Source organism: Pseudorasbora parva, chromosome 23 (genome assembly GCF_024679245.1).
Source record: "Pseudorasbora parva isolate DD20220531a chromosome 23, ASM2467924v1, whole genome shotgun sequence".
Taxonomy (NCBI): domain Eukaryota; kingdom Metazoa; phylum Chordata; class Actinopteri; order Cypriniformes; family Gobionidae; genus Pseudorasbora; species Pseudorasbora parva.
The window spans coordinates 702,501-717,500 of record NC_090194.1 but is presented as its reverse complement, the minus strand read 5'-3'; the positions used below and the strand labels follow the sequence as shown (position 1 = coordinate 717,500).

At 44.5% G+C, this 15,000-nt stretch overlaps 1 protein-coding gene across 8 annotated transcripts in view; it reads left to right on the top strand.

Annotated features, from left to right (window-relative positions):
• Nucleotides 1–15,000, top strand: part of nbeaa (neurobeachin a) — a 321,036-nt gene that overhangs the window by 208,177 nt on the left and 97,859 nt on the right. For 7 of the 8 annotated variants that reach the window (XM_067433708.1, XM_067433710.1, XM_067433705.1 and 4 more), the window contains exons 7-10: nucleotides 2,345–2,464; nucleotides 4,796–4,942; nucleotides 11,812–12,009; nucleotides 12,308–12,441. In XM_067433708.1, the coding sequence (XP_067289809.1) occupies nucleotides 2,345–2,464; nucleotides 4,796–4,942; nucleotides 11,812–12,009; nucleotides 12,308–12,441 (599 nt within the window). Of the gene's footprint in view, nucleotides 1–2,344; nucleotides 2,465–2,487; nucleotides 2,492–4,795; nucleotides 4,943–11,811; nucleotides 12,010–12,307; nucleotides 12,442–15,000 lie in introns of those variants that run through there. The other variant, XM_067433709.1, reaches the window with a different exon arrangement.

Below are 15,000 nucleotides of genomic sequence, written 5' to 3'. Positions count from 1 at the left end.
TTTTGTAGGTATTTTTAATAAAATAAATGCAGCCTTAGTGAGCATAAGAGACTTCTAAAACCATTACAAATGTTTCCGATCAAAATCAAAAGCTGTTTAAAGGCATGTGTGTGTGTGTGTGTGTGTGTGTGTGTGTGTGTGTGTGTGTGTGTGTGTGTGTGTGTGTGTGTGTGTGTGTGTGTGTGTGTGTTTGTATTCAACATTTGTAACCCATCATTTTTAATTTAATTATGCTGTTTGCAATGCATTATGGGATTGTAGTTATTTCCGTCACTAGAGCTTTAAGCACACGGTCTAAAGTCAATAGTGCAGTATTTCTGTTATAAAGAGTGTGTTAGTGATATGAGCCTATAGGTGGAACACAACACACACACTCACACACACACTCACTTTGATTATAACACACACACACACACACACACACACACACACACTGATTATTACACACACACACACACACACACACACTGATTATTACACACACAGGTACCCACAGCAATACACACACTCTGATCATTACACACACACACACACACACTCTGATTATTACCCACACACACACACACACACACACACACAAACACACACAGCACATGCACTCTCTATCACACACACACACACACACACACACACACACACTCTGATTATTACACACACAGGGACCCACAGCAACACACACACTGATTATTACACACACAGGGACCCACAGCAACACACACACTGGTTATTACGCACAGGGACCCACAGCAACACACACACTGATTATTACACACACACACACACGCACACACACACAGACACACACACACTGGTTATTAAACACACAGGGACCCAAAGCAACACACACACACTGATTATTACACACACACACACACACACACACACACACACACACACACACACACACACTGGTTATTACACACACAGGGACCCACAGCAACACACACACTCTGATTATTACACACACACACACACACAGCACATGCACTCTCTATCACACACACACACACACACATACACACACTGATTATTACACACACACACACACACTGATTATTACACACACAGGGACCCAGAGCAATACACACACTCTGATTATTACACACACACACTCTGATTATTACCCACACACCCACACACACTCTGATTATTACACACACACACACACACACACACACACACACACACACACACACACTGGTTATTACGCACAGGGACCCACAGCAACACACACACTGATTATTACACACACACACACACACACACACACACACACACAGACACACACACACTGGTTATTAAACACACAGGGACCCAATGCAACACACACACACTGATTATTACACACACACACACACACACACACACACACACACACACACACACACACACACACACACACACACACACACACACACACTGGTTATTACACACACAGGGACCCACAGCAACACACACACTCTGATTATTACACACACACACACACAGCACATGCACTCTCTATCACACACACACACACACACACATGCACAGCACATGCACACTCACACGCACTCGCATACACGTCGCACGCACACACTCTCGGACACACAAACTCTCACACACTTCGCTCACACACACACACATCGCTCACACACACGTCACACGCACGCACGCACACACTGCTTTGTACGCACGCACGCACGCACGCACGCACACACACACTTCACGTATGTATGCACGCACACGCTTCACGTACGTACGTACGTACACACACACACACACACACAGGGAGATGAGACTCTGATTGGTTAATTGCTTGTTATGCCCAGAACACGTCCTTCGGCTGAGACGTTAGAGGTCCTGACTCTTCTGGTGAAGCGTAGGGCTGTAACCTCGGGTTCCTCCATTGGCCCTCACCAATCATGGCCCCCTAATAATCCCCGTCCCCTGAATGGGCTCCATCCCCCTCTCGTGGTGTGTGTGTGTGAGCGCACTATGGCGGTGTTGTAGCGTGGGTCCCATCGCATCATCCAGTGGTTGAGGAGAGACCCTGACAGGAGTGTGAAGCGCTCTGGGTGTGCAGTAGTACATATGAAAGTGTTTTATAAACACCTCATTCATTCATTCAACACACCCATGATTCATTAAGATGCGAGGGACGACCCTTTTAGACCCTGAGCCGAGCGCAGACCGTTTGTCCCGTCGTTAAACGAGCAGAAGAGGATTCGGACTCGCCCTAAGAGCTCAGATTGTTAGAATAGGGCCCAATGTTCGCTTCTGTACCTTTAGTAATTGTTCAGTTATGAGCTTTATGCAGTCTGAGTGTGGATATTAATGCTGCTTCCTCTTCCCGTCTCCGCAGTGGTACATGATCAGCATCGTCCACATCTACAACCGCTGGAGGAACAGCGAGATACGCTGCTACGTCAACGGCCAGCTGGTGTCCTACGGGGACATGGCATGGCACGTCAACACCAATGACGTAAGTGTGTGTGTAATCACCAATGATGTGTGTGTGTGTGTGTGTGTGTGTGTGTGTGTGTGTGTGTGTGATTTGCCACAGTCAGAGGGCGTTCATGTGAAATTTTTACCTCAGAAACTCATATTTCCAGTAATTCCGATAGCATGTGTCGGCGGCATTACCGACGGATGTTATATTTTTGTGTGAACTGTCTCTTTAAAGCCCCTTTCACACTGCGATTCCGGCAAATACACGGATAATGCGACCCGGCATTTGTTCCCGGGTCGCTAGATTTGGTCCATTCACACTGCCAGCGAAATACCGTAATATGTGCGCTTTTCACACACAACCCGTAACGGTCCCGGGTCGAGTTGACACGTGATGTCCGGATGTGACGTATAACGTACGAGTCGAAAAAGATTGGCGCCAAAGAATAAGGAAAGGCAAAACGTGTTCTCAGTGCTTTGTAAACATGGCTGTTGACCAGCAACTAGCGGCATTGTTGTTTATGCTAAATGCCCAAATTACTTTATGTTTTTCTATATTGAATTCTTTCTGAAGAGTTAATGAGATAACGCGTACGCTGGAAGAAAAGCTTGCTGAGAGTAGGAAACAAAGTGAAGCAGCGAGACTTAGAGCACAGAGGCGCCATCGGATGCTAAAAGTTACCGCTCTGTGTACACGGCTCATGCAACTGGGTGTTTCTGATAGAAGAATGTGGATGCTACGAAGACCTCAAGGTGCTGTGTTTATGTCCTCGAAAACTTCACCGCCGATCAGTGGCGTCAGCACTTTCGCATGTCACGCACCACGTTCGAGTTTGTTCTGCAACTTGTTGAGCGAAGTCTGAGACGAAAGTCTACAAACTGGAGAAGCCACTTGAACCACGCCGTAGATTGGCTATTGTTTTGTGGTGGTATGCTACCCCTGGCGAATACCGCACAATCGGTTGTCTTTTTGGTGTGGGGCTGTCGACTGTTTGTACTCTGGTTCATGAAGTGACCGCGACATTGAAGAGAACTTTTCAAACGTTTCATCACCTTGCCCAGAGGAGAAGCTCTTCAGAACACTATAAATGGATTCGCTCAACGTGGGTATCCATTATGTGCTGGTGCAATAGACGGTAGTCACATCCCTATTATTGCTTCCCGGGAAGATGCTGCAGCTTACTACAATCGTAAAGGATGGCATTCAGGCTATGAAAACGCTCTTCTAACTTGTTTACACCAAAATAAAACATGTCAACAATTCTCAATAAAAAATACTTTATTTTGGATAGAATATAAAGTGTGTTGTGCCTGTTTACATAAAATGTAACAATTTCAAGTATACAGAAAACAATTTTTGTTGTGATCCAGCACTTGGTGAAACTTTTTTTTCAAAGCCTTCAGCTTACTTATAATTTGCGCTTTCTCTCTCGGGAAACCACGCTGATGCATTTTTATTTTTATTTGCTCATAAACGACCGCATCACGTACCGTTCCACTGAGCTGGCGAACGATCTCATCTTCAGCGCGGAGAGTAAGGAGCTCCGTGGTCTCAACTTGTGTCCAGTTTGCGCACATTTCTGCGTGTTTAATTGTAGTTTAATTTGTGTGCGAAAACTCTGCGTTTAAACACCGACGAGCTCTTCTGGCACTGCAGGGTTGTGTTATTGAAAAAAAAAACAAGCTCTAGGAGTCGCACGATAACTACGTCATCACTACGTCACATCCGTCGCTGCATTAGTTTCGGCTTTTGTTCACACAGCGCTCGTCCCGGGTCGGATACCGCAATATTACTAGGTCCCCGACCCGGGTCGGATTCGGTAATCAATCCCGGGACGTGGTTGCTTTCACACAGAAGGCGACCCGGCAATGTTCCGGTAATATTCCGGGTCCGATGTGCAGTGTGAAAGGGGCTATATTTTTGTGTGAACTGTCTCTTTAAGACACTCTTACTGACATTGGTGATATGGGGCGGCAGTGGCTCAGTGGTTTGTGTAGGATGTCTAGAAACCGAAAGGTTGGTGGTTCGATCCCCGGTCACCTGACCAAGTGTCGAGGTGTCCATGAGGGAGACACCGAACCCCAGCTGCTCCCGATGAGCTGGATGGGCCTAACATGGCCGACACCGCCGCCGGTGTGTGAATGGGGGAATGTAAAGCGCTTCAGATGGCCATAGGGTCTGTTGAAAGCACTATTTAAATGCAGTTCATTTGCCATTTAAGAGCAGTGTGACTAGACGCGCTAAAGTAAATCAGATTAAGATGTCGTCAGGAGGGCCTTTCCAGAAAACTCTCGATCCACCGAACTGATAAAAAGCTCCACTTTTGGTGTGTTTTCCTCATCCTGTCTTCCTCTCTTCCTGCAGAGTTATGATAAATGTTTCCTGGGCTCTTCTGAGACGGCCGATGCTAACCGTGTGTTCTGCGGGCAGCTCGGGGCCGTTTATGTGTTCAGTGAGGCGCTAAACCCCGCTCAGATCTTCGCCATTCATCAGCTCGGACCCGGATATAAGGTACGGTATATCCTGTGTGTGTGTGTGTGTTCCTTGTAAGCCTATACTTGTGAGGGCACAAATGTCCTCACTTATATAGTATGTTTGCGTGTGTGTGAGAGAGATAGTGTGTGTGTGTACCTTGTAAGACTGTACTTGTGATAGTAAAATATGAAAACAACTCACTAGTTAAAAAAGCTTATAAATCTGCCAAAACATGTTTTTATTTAAATCTGTTGTTCTGCAGATGTTTCTGGGATGGGGAGGTTTAGGGATAGGATTGGGTTAGGGGCGGTGTGTGAGTGTGAGTGTGTGTGTGTGATGGGTAGGTTTAGGGATAGGGGTAGTGTGTGTGTGTGTGTGTGTGTGTGTGTGTGTGTGTGTGTGTGTGTGAGTGTGTGTGTGTGATGGGTAGGTTTAGGGATAGGGATAGGGGTTGTGTGTGTGTGTGTGTGTGTGTGTGTGTGTGTGTGTGTGTGTGTTTGTGTGTGTGTGTGTGTGTGTGTGTGATGGTTAGGTTTAGGGTTAGGGGAAAGAAAGTATCATTAACCTGATATAAAATCAATGGAAGTCTATGTAATGTCCTCACTAATATAGTGAAACAAACATACGTGTGTGTGTGTGTGTGTGTGTGTGTGTGTGTGTGTGTGTGTGTGTTTGTGCGCGCACTTGTTTATATTACATTGTGAGGAACAAATGTCCCCATAAGTTCTGGGCTGTGTTTCCAAAAGCATCAGCGTTTTTTATCATCGTTTGGGAACGCAGCTCTGTTTGATACAGTGAGCGAACGCTCTCTCTGTGATCGATTGGTTCGGGCTCGTTCAGATCATGGTTCAGGAAAATATTGGAAAACTATTCAGTAACAGGTTATTCATTTTGTATGCATTAAAAAATCTTTTTAAATAAAGTAAATGATTACATAAAAATTAGTAAAACTATTTTTATTAGAGTATTGATATATATCGATACTTCATATTGATACAGCCACACTGCGAAAAATGCTTTTAAATAATCTGTCAATGGGGTGAGAAAAATAATCTTGTTTTCTGTTTGAATTAAGATTATTATTCTCACCCCATTGGCAGATTATTTATCTTATTTTAAGCAAAAACTCTCTTCATTTTGAGTTATTTTTCCCAAAACAAGACAATTACTTTTGCTTGTCTAGTAAATACTTCTTGTTGTAAGAATTTTTAGATGTTTGGACTAGAAACAAGACAAAAATACTGAGGAAGAAGAGCATTTATTGCAGTGTGGAATAAAATCCCTTTTCCGTCTGAAAAGATTGAGCGTGCAGCGACCTCCACCCACCGATCGTTGGCCTCCACTGGGACGCTTTGGACGACCTTACACCTGTGTGTGTGTGTTAGCTCTCTCCAAACCCTTACATACGTGCAGCTATAAACCAGAGAGTGTGTTGTTGTTGTTGTTGTTTGTGTTTGCGCGTCGGGTCTGTGTGCCGTATATCTGAGAGAGCCGCTCCTGAAACGTGTGCTGCGCTAAAGCACTTTCTCATTACACCGGCTCGGTTTCTCCGGCAGATCTGTTAATAATACCTGATGTTCACTCTCTCCTCTCGTCCTCGCTCATTAACCGGACTCTCACCTCTCTCTCTCTCTCTCTGTGTGTGTGAAGTGTTTGTCAAAGCAGCGCTTAAAATAGACGAACCCTTTAAAACCCCCTGAGCGTAAGAGCGAGGAGTGAAGGATAGATGAGTGATGTTAATCTTTCCGCTTGGCCGGTTAATGGCTGTGTTTCAGAGACGAGCGTTGAGGGGAAATCCAAGCCGTCAACTTCGATTCTTCTCCTTTAGCCCAAAAAACGAGCGCAATCTCCCTGATTTCAGCGGCGCGGACGGGCTCAGATGATCTGATGATCATACACTGCAAAAAAATGCTCGTCTTATTTAGTATTCTTGTCTTGTTTCCAGTCCAAATATCTAAATATTCTTAAATCAAGATGCATTTACTAGATCGTTAAAATGACAGAAGATATTTGTGCTTGTTTTCTGGGGAAAAATATCAAAGTTTTTGCTTAAAACAGGCAAATGGGGTGAGAAAAATAATCTTAGACCAATCTGCACAGGCACTAATGAGGCATCTATGTAAATATATCTACGATCACGGCAGTATTTTGACCTCACTCAGCGGAAGTAATGGCGCTGCAGAGGATCTGATGATCAACACACATTTAGGATTATTATTAATGATGATAACAGTTGTGCTGCTTAATATTTCTGTGGAAACTGATGCATTTTGTCAGGATTCTCCGATGAATAGACAGTTCAAAAGAACAGCATTTATGTGAATTACGAATCTTTTGTGGCAATATAAACGCCTCTAATGTATTTAAAGGAACTGAATCTGTCTTTGCTGATTAAAAGTGTTGATTTAATGTCATTGAGTTATGCACAGATGATCGTTTCAGACGATACTGGAGTCGCATGACCTGAAGAAACACCATCTGGCCAAAAGCACTTATTTAGCATTTTTAATTCAATTTTGCACGAAAATGTCAACTTTTAGAAGTCAGATCAAATAACGAGTCAAGGAAAAGATGTAAAGTCATGGCTGATTGGTCACACTCCAAATAAAGGTCAAGTGTGTCTGCTCTGGGTTCTGCAAATATCGATGCATGACGTTAGTGCACATCTGCGCCTCTAGCAGGTCGAGGATTATTCTGTTTATATGACATGCATGTAATTTATGCGGAAATGTAAGGCGTGTGTGCGCGCGTGCGTGTGTGAGTGTGTGTGCGTGTACGAGTGAGTGAGTGAGTGAGTGAGTGAGTGAGTCTGTCTGTGTGCCTGTGAGTGAGTGAATCTGTCTGTGTGTGTGTGTGAGTGAGTGAGTGAGTGAGTCTGTCTGTGTGCCTGTGAGTGAGTGAATCTGTCTGTGTGTGTGAGTGAGTGTGTCTGTCTGTGTGCCTGTGAGTGAGTGAATCTGTCTGTGTGTGTGAGTGAGTGAGTGAGTGTCTGTCTGTGTGCCTGTGAGTGAGTGAATCTGTCTGTGTGTGTGAGTGAGTGAGTGTGTCTGTCTGTGTGCCTGTGAGTGAGTGAATCTGTCTGTGTGTGTGAGTGAGTGAGTGAGTGTGTCTGTCTGTGTGTCTGTGAGTGAGTGAGTGAGTGAGTGAGTGAGTGAGTGAGTGAGTGAGTGTGTGAGTGAGTCTGTCTGTGTGTGTGTCTGTGAGTGAGTGAGTGAGTGAATCTGTCTGTGTGTGTGAGTGAGTGAGTGAGTCTGTCTGTGTGTCTGTGAGTGAGTGAGTCTGTCTGTGTGTCTGTGAGTGAGTGAATCTGTCTGTGTGAGTGAGTGAGTGAGTGAGTCTGTCTGTGTGTCTGTGAGTGAGTGAATCTGTCTGTGTGAGTGAGTGAGTGAGTGAGTGAGTGAGTGAGTGAGTGAGTGAGTGAGTGAGTGAGTGAGTGTGTCTGTCTGTGTGTCTGTGAGTGAGTGAATCTGTGAGTGTGTGAGTGAGTGAGTGTGTCTGTCTGTGTGTCTGTGAGTGAGTGAATCTGTCTGTGTGAGTGAGTGAGTGAGTGAGTGAGTGTGTCTGTCTGTGTGTCTGTGAGTGAGTGAATCTGTGTGTGTGAGTGAGTGAGTGAGTGAGTGAGTGTGTGAGTGAGTCTGTCTGTGTGTCTGTGAGTGAGTGAATCTGTCTGTGTGTGAGTGAGTGAGTGAGTGAGTCTGTCTGTGTGTCTGTGAGTGAGTGAATCTGTCTGTGTGAGTGAGTGAGTGAGTGAGTGAGTGTGTCTGTCTGTGTGTCTGTGAGTGAGTGAATCTGAGTGAGTGAGTGAGTGAGTGAGTGAGTGAGTGAGTGAGTGAGTGTGTGAGTGTGTGAGTGTGTGAGTGTGTGAGTGAGTGAGTGAGTGAGTGAGTGAGTGAGTGAATCTGTCTGTGTGAGTGAGTGAGTGAGTGAGTGAGTGTGTCTGTCTGTGTGTCTGTGAGTGAGTGAATCTGAGTGAGTGAGTGAGTGAGTGAGTGAGTGAGTGAGTGAGTGAGTGAGTGAGTGAGTGAGTGAGTGAGTGAGTGAGTGTGTGAGTGAGTGAGTGAGTGAGTGAGTGAGTGAGTGAGTGAGTGAGTGAGTGAGTGAGTGAGTGAGTGAGTGAGTGTGTGTGTGAGTGAGTCTGTCTGTGTGTCTGTGAGTGAGTGAATCTGTCTGTGTGAGTGAGTGAGTGAGTGAGTGAGTGAGTGAGTGAGTGAGTGAGTCTGTGTGTCTGTGAGTGAGTGAATCTGTCTGTGTGAGTGAGTGAGTGAGTGAGTGAGTCTGTGAGTGAGTGAGTGAGTGAGTGTGTGAGTGAGTCTGTCTGTGAGTCTGAGTCTGTGAGTGAGTCTGTCTGTCTGTGTGAGTGAGTGTGTGAGTGAGTGTGTGAGTGAGTGTGTGAGTGAGTGTGTGAGTGAGTGAGTGTGTGAGTGAGTGTGTGAGTGAGTGAGTGTGTGAGTGAGTGTGTGAGTGAGTGAGTGTGTGAGTGTGTGAGTGTGTGAGTGTGTGAGTGAGTGTGTGAGTGTGTGAGTGAGTGAGTGTGTGAGTGAGTGTGTGAGTGAGTGTGTGAGTGAGTGTGTGAGTGTGTGAGTGAGTGTGTGAGTGTGTGAGTGTGTGAGTGTGTGAGTGTGTGAGTGTGTGAGTGTGTGAGTGTGTGAGTGTGTGAGTGTGTGAGTGTGTGTGTGAGTGTGTGAGTGTGTGAGTGTGTGAGTGAGTGAGTGAGTGAGTGAGTGAGTGTCTGTCTGTCTGTCTGTCTGTCTGTGTGAGTTAGTGAGTAAAAGTGAGTGTGTGTGTGTGTGTTTCTGTCTTTCTGTATGTGTGTGCATGCGTGTGTGTGTAAGAGTTAGTGAGTGAGTGTGTATGTGAACTAGTGAGTGAGAGAGTGTGTGTGTGTGTGTGAGCTAGTGAGTGAGAGTGTGTGTGGCGCTGTGGTCAGTTGATGTGGTCTTGTACCAGAGGAAGCCCAGATGTCTGGTCAGCATGTGACAGCCAACAAGCTGCTCTCCGGCTGTGTGTTGCCGTGGTAATTAGCATGTGAGGTATGGGGCACTTGGCATTCTCGCACAGAGAGCCGTCTGGACTGGCGCGTGTGTGTGTGTGTGTGTGTGTGTGTGTGTGGTTATAGGTTATATAGATCATCATTCACACAGTGTGTATGGAAGCTCTCTCGTGGGATTGCGGGGAGCAAAAGAGAGTGACGGCGAGGGGAAAGTGTGTGTGTGTGTGTGTGTGTGTGTGTGAGACTGTTTGGTCTCATTACTAATGCGTCTGTCATTCCTATAGACTCGCGAGGCAATTGTGCTTATAGTGATTAATATTCAGTGCTTTTGAAAGTCAAAGGGGTCAAGACCTCACAAATCTTTAGACACATAAGAGGTCTTTGTACCTTTAAAACATCCTGTAAGTTTCAGAGCTGAGAACATTATAAACAAAGCATTTATTTTTAAACACACTCCAAAAATGGCTTGTCCTTTAAGTTGCGAGGTGGGGCCTCCATGAATCTGATACTGACGTGCCACTGTTGGTGCTTTCGGCGGGGTCAGAGGTCACCCTGACTGGTCCATACGCCTCAAACTGAGCTGCTCTGTGTATTCTGCCAGCTTTCTATCAGAAGCAGCATTAACTTCTGGAGCAGTTTGAGCTCCAGTAGCTCGTCTGTTTGACCGGACCCCACGTGCATCAATGAGCCTTGGCCGCCCATGACCCTGTGGCCGGTTCTCCACTGGTCCTTCCTTGGAGCACTTTTGATAGATACTGACCACTGCAGACCGGGAACAGCCCACAAGAGCTGCAGTTTTGGAGATGCTCTGACCCAGTCGTCTAGCCGTCACAATCTGGCCAAACTCGCTCAAATCCTGACGCTTGCCCATTTCTCCTGCTTCACACACATCAACTCTGAGGACGAAATGTTCACTTGCTGCCTAATATATCCCACCCACTAACAGGAGATGAAGAGATCATCAGTGTTATTGTTGTGTTTTTTAAGGTAACTGATTGATTCAGGCTTTAAAAGCAAAATAAAATCAAATATTCAGTGAAATAATGTCGGATGGAGTTTGATTGGTCATGGGACGACACATGACCGGAGAAGCAGTTTAGACTAACGTGACCTCATCAGCAAAGGCGGGCTGTTTCTAAACCAGAAAATAGCCTAAAATGTTATGGAAATGTAAAAAAATTTTTTATGGGTATTAATTTTTCATATTTCTATTTATTTGAGGATATTAGCATTTATGGTGTATTTTTTTATTTATATCTAGATTATCCAATATATTTGATATTACATGTCTAATATTGGCCGATGGCTCAGTAGGACCGTTAGTTTGGAAGGTGGATGTCTTTAAATGACAATCTAAAACACTTACACAAAGGCTGTTAACTGTGTAAAATGCAAACAGATCCTAAAGAGGTCACGATGAATACTTTTCAAAACATTCCATATATAAAATCTTGGGGGGAAAGCAAATGAAATGAGTTGAAAATCCTGTCATTCACAATCAGGAAGTTTTGCATGATCTTATGTAAGTCCCTCATTCACGTCCTCAGTTGAGTAGATGTCTAGTGGCACAGAGTGCTTTACATGAGGTACACACACACACACACACACACACACACACACTCTCTCATACGGGCACACACTCCCACTTAGAGCCATTAGTGAAATGGCACATTTTGCAGCCAGAGCTTCATTACGATAATGTACGCCTGTGTGTGTGGCTGCTCTGTGCCTCAGTAATAAAGTATTATTATTATTATTATTATTATTATTATTATTATTATCATCAGTCCTCTGGGATGCGGCCCAGTCCCTGGTGTTTTCCACTGGCCAAGAGAGGCTGAAAGAGAAGCAAAATGTCAGAGAAGGATGTTTTTGTGTTGTATTTAGCCTTGTATTGTCTGTAATGTCTTCACAGAGCACGTTTAAGTTTAAGTCTGAGAGTGACATCCACCTGGCGGAGCACCATAAGCAGGTGCTGTACGACGGGAAGCTGGCCAACAGCATCAGCTTCACCTACAACGCTAAAGCCACCGACGCTCAGCTGTGCCTCGAGTCCTCGCCCAGGGAAAACTCATCCATATTCGTGCACTCGCCGCACGCCCTAATGCTGCAGGTCGGTCCCGTACACGCACACACACGCACACACACACACGCACACACACACACACACACACACACGTACACACACACGTACACAAACACACACACACGCTCACACTCGCTCACACACTCACTCACACTCTCACACACTCACTCACACTCTCACACACACACACACACACACACTGCCCCTGCCCCTGCCCCTAAACCTACCCATCACAGGACACATTCTGCATTTTTACATTTTTAAGGTTTTCTAGAAAACGCTTTATGTTCAGTTTTCTAATAAGCCATTTTGTGTGTGTATGCAGGATGTGAAGGCTATCGTCACTCACTCCATCCACAGCGCCATCCACTCGATTGGAGGAATCCAAGTCCTTTTCCCGCTCTTTTCACAGCTGGACTACAGGCAGCCCAATGACAGCCCTGTGGAGACGACCGTCTGGTGAGGAGAACGATCCACTCAGATGCTTTAACATATTAAATGACATCTATATCAATAGAGAATACTATTCTTGCGTTTTATATGCAGAGGCTATACTTTACTAAATAGGGATGCACTGATGTGAAGATGTTGTCCGATAACCGATATACACTATATTGCCAAAAGTATTGGGCCGCCCCTCCAGATCACTGAGTTCAGGTGTTCAGTCGTTCATGGCCACAGGTGTATAACTCCAGCTCTCGGCCTGCAGACGCTTCTACACACATTAGTGAAAGAATGGGTTGAACTTTTAATGCCTCACAATACCAAGACATTTTGGTGGTTGCCTGGAGAACGGGACTCACCTGACTGCATTTGCCAAGTGTAAAGTTTGGTGGAGGGGGGAATATGGGGCGGGGTTGTTTTTCAGGGCTTGGCCCCTTAGTTCCAGTGAAAGGAACTCTTAATGCTTCACCAAGACATTTTGGACAATTTCATGCTCCCAGCTTTGTGGGATCAGTTTGTGGACGGGTGTTTTGGGAAAAAATAACTCAAAATGAAGAGAGTTGTTGGTTAAAATAAGATAAATAATCTGCCAATGGGGTGAGAAAAATAATCTTAATTCAATACTTTTTGTTTTACGAATTTTTAGATGTTTGGACTAGAAACAAGACAAAAATACATAGTGAGTAAGAAGAGCATTTTTTTGCAGTGTGAGCTCGCAGGCATGACGAGCGGATCAGACATGAGCATTGAGCTGGCAGGCATAATCAGCGGAGCACAGATCTGTGATAATCGATCCGTGATAATGTTCCCCGCCGGGCTTCATGAAACAGAAAGGGCAATCTCATCACCTCCACAGCATCATTAAGACACAAAGACATAATTCATGTTCGCCAGGAACATCGCTTCTAGGGATTATGTGTATACGCTACATTTTTTATTTTGTACTGTTCGTTGGGATCTATTATGTTGTCCTTGACGTGTCCCTAAACATTTAGCTGCCATAATAAAGGTGATGAATACTGGAGCTGTGGTTTAGTCCGGCAGATATGTTGGGCTCTGGTGCTTATGTTCAAACATTTGCACAACATTTGAAAGCAGATCTACAGATGGTGGCAAAATGTATCATAAAGTTCATTTAAAGGAACACTCCAGCGTTTTTAGAATTAGGGCTTATTCAGCATATGTCCTACATTTAGATATGTGGGCAAATGCATTTTAGTATCAGTGCATTGTTTTAGTTTGTCAGGGTCGCCGCTAGCTTAGCTTAGCATAATGAATGGAATCCTATGTTGCCAGCTAGCATGTCCTGAGTAAAAGTGTGCCGTTGTTCTTCTGTAGTCTCTGACTGAACTGACTGACAGCTCCAGAGATTATTAAAGCAGCTCTGCTCTTGCTCTCTGGGTAATTCAGTCACAATCTGAAGAAAAGGTTCTCCCTGCGTCCCAATTCGCATACTATCCATCCTAAATAGTATTCGAAAATAGAATTAGTCTGTCCCAAATCGTAGTATGTAGAAAAGAGTATTCCAAAGATTCCCGGATGGTTTACTATTTCCGGTCCGAATTCGTAGTATGGATCGATGGGCACTCTAACGGCTGATATTGCCCACAACCCATTGCGAGTTGGACGAGGATTCGATTAGAACTACAAACGCAGATAAAAAGCGTTAATAAACTACAAACATGACGGATGTGCGAGCTCGACGGTTAAGTAGAGAAGTTTAGATAAAGGGGTTTGAGTGACCAACTATCAATATTTAACCTGACAAAAATATATTTATTCAGTGTTGTCCACATTATATTTCACCTGCAGCAGCATTGTGAACTTTTTAATGACACATTTGGCCATTAACTTTTAAATGCATCATTATATTTAAACTGCAAACACACGAGGAGAGTCTCTGCATTAAAGACCCACACATGGCAGATCAACGAGCGGCTACATTTCTCTCCGATACGGTAGGAGATTAAACTGAATGTGGAGGATTTGAACTGTGACGAATCTGACGATGATTGACATGGCAGATAAACGGTGACGGGATGCACGTAACTAAGCGACAGAGTCCGTTAAAGATGGCGAAGTAGTATGTCCCGAAGCTTGCATACTTTTCTGCTACACACTCAAAAGTATATACCTTTTCTTCACAAAAAGAGTACATACTTAGGCGAATTGGGACGCAGCATCTGTTTTTCATGAGACTTTGTGACTTTCTTCTTTTGTCCATATTTTACGGAACGGAAATGGCTCATAAGTCATTAAGCGCTCCTCTGCTGCCATCTACTGGTTATAGTGGGCATTTCATGTATTTTTTGCTACAGTGTTAGCTTTCCTACACCTTTAGTTCGACAAATGCATCATATGGTCGCAGTCTGGAGCCCTGTATTGTATTCGAATCCCATTCTCTCACAACCCTTACAGACAAAAATATATTGCAGTATATTGGAAAATATCATGTAATACATTAGGCAATATATTCACATATATGAGATTTAATATTAATATTCTCCCATATATTGAAAGTGGCAATCATTTGTATATTTTGCAATATATTACAGGAATATATAATATATTGTA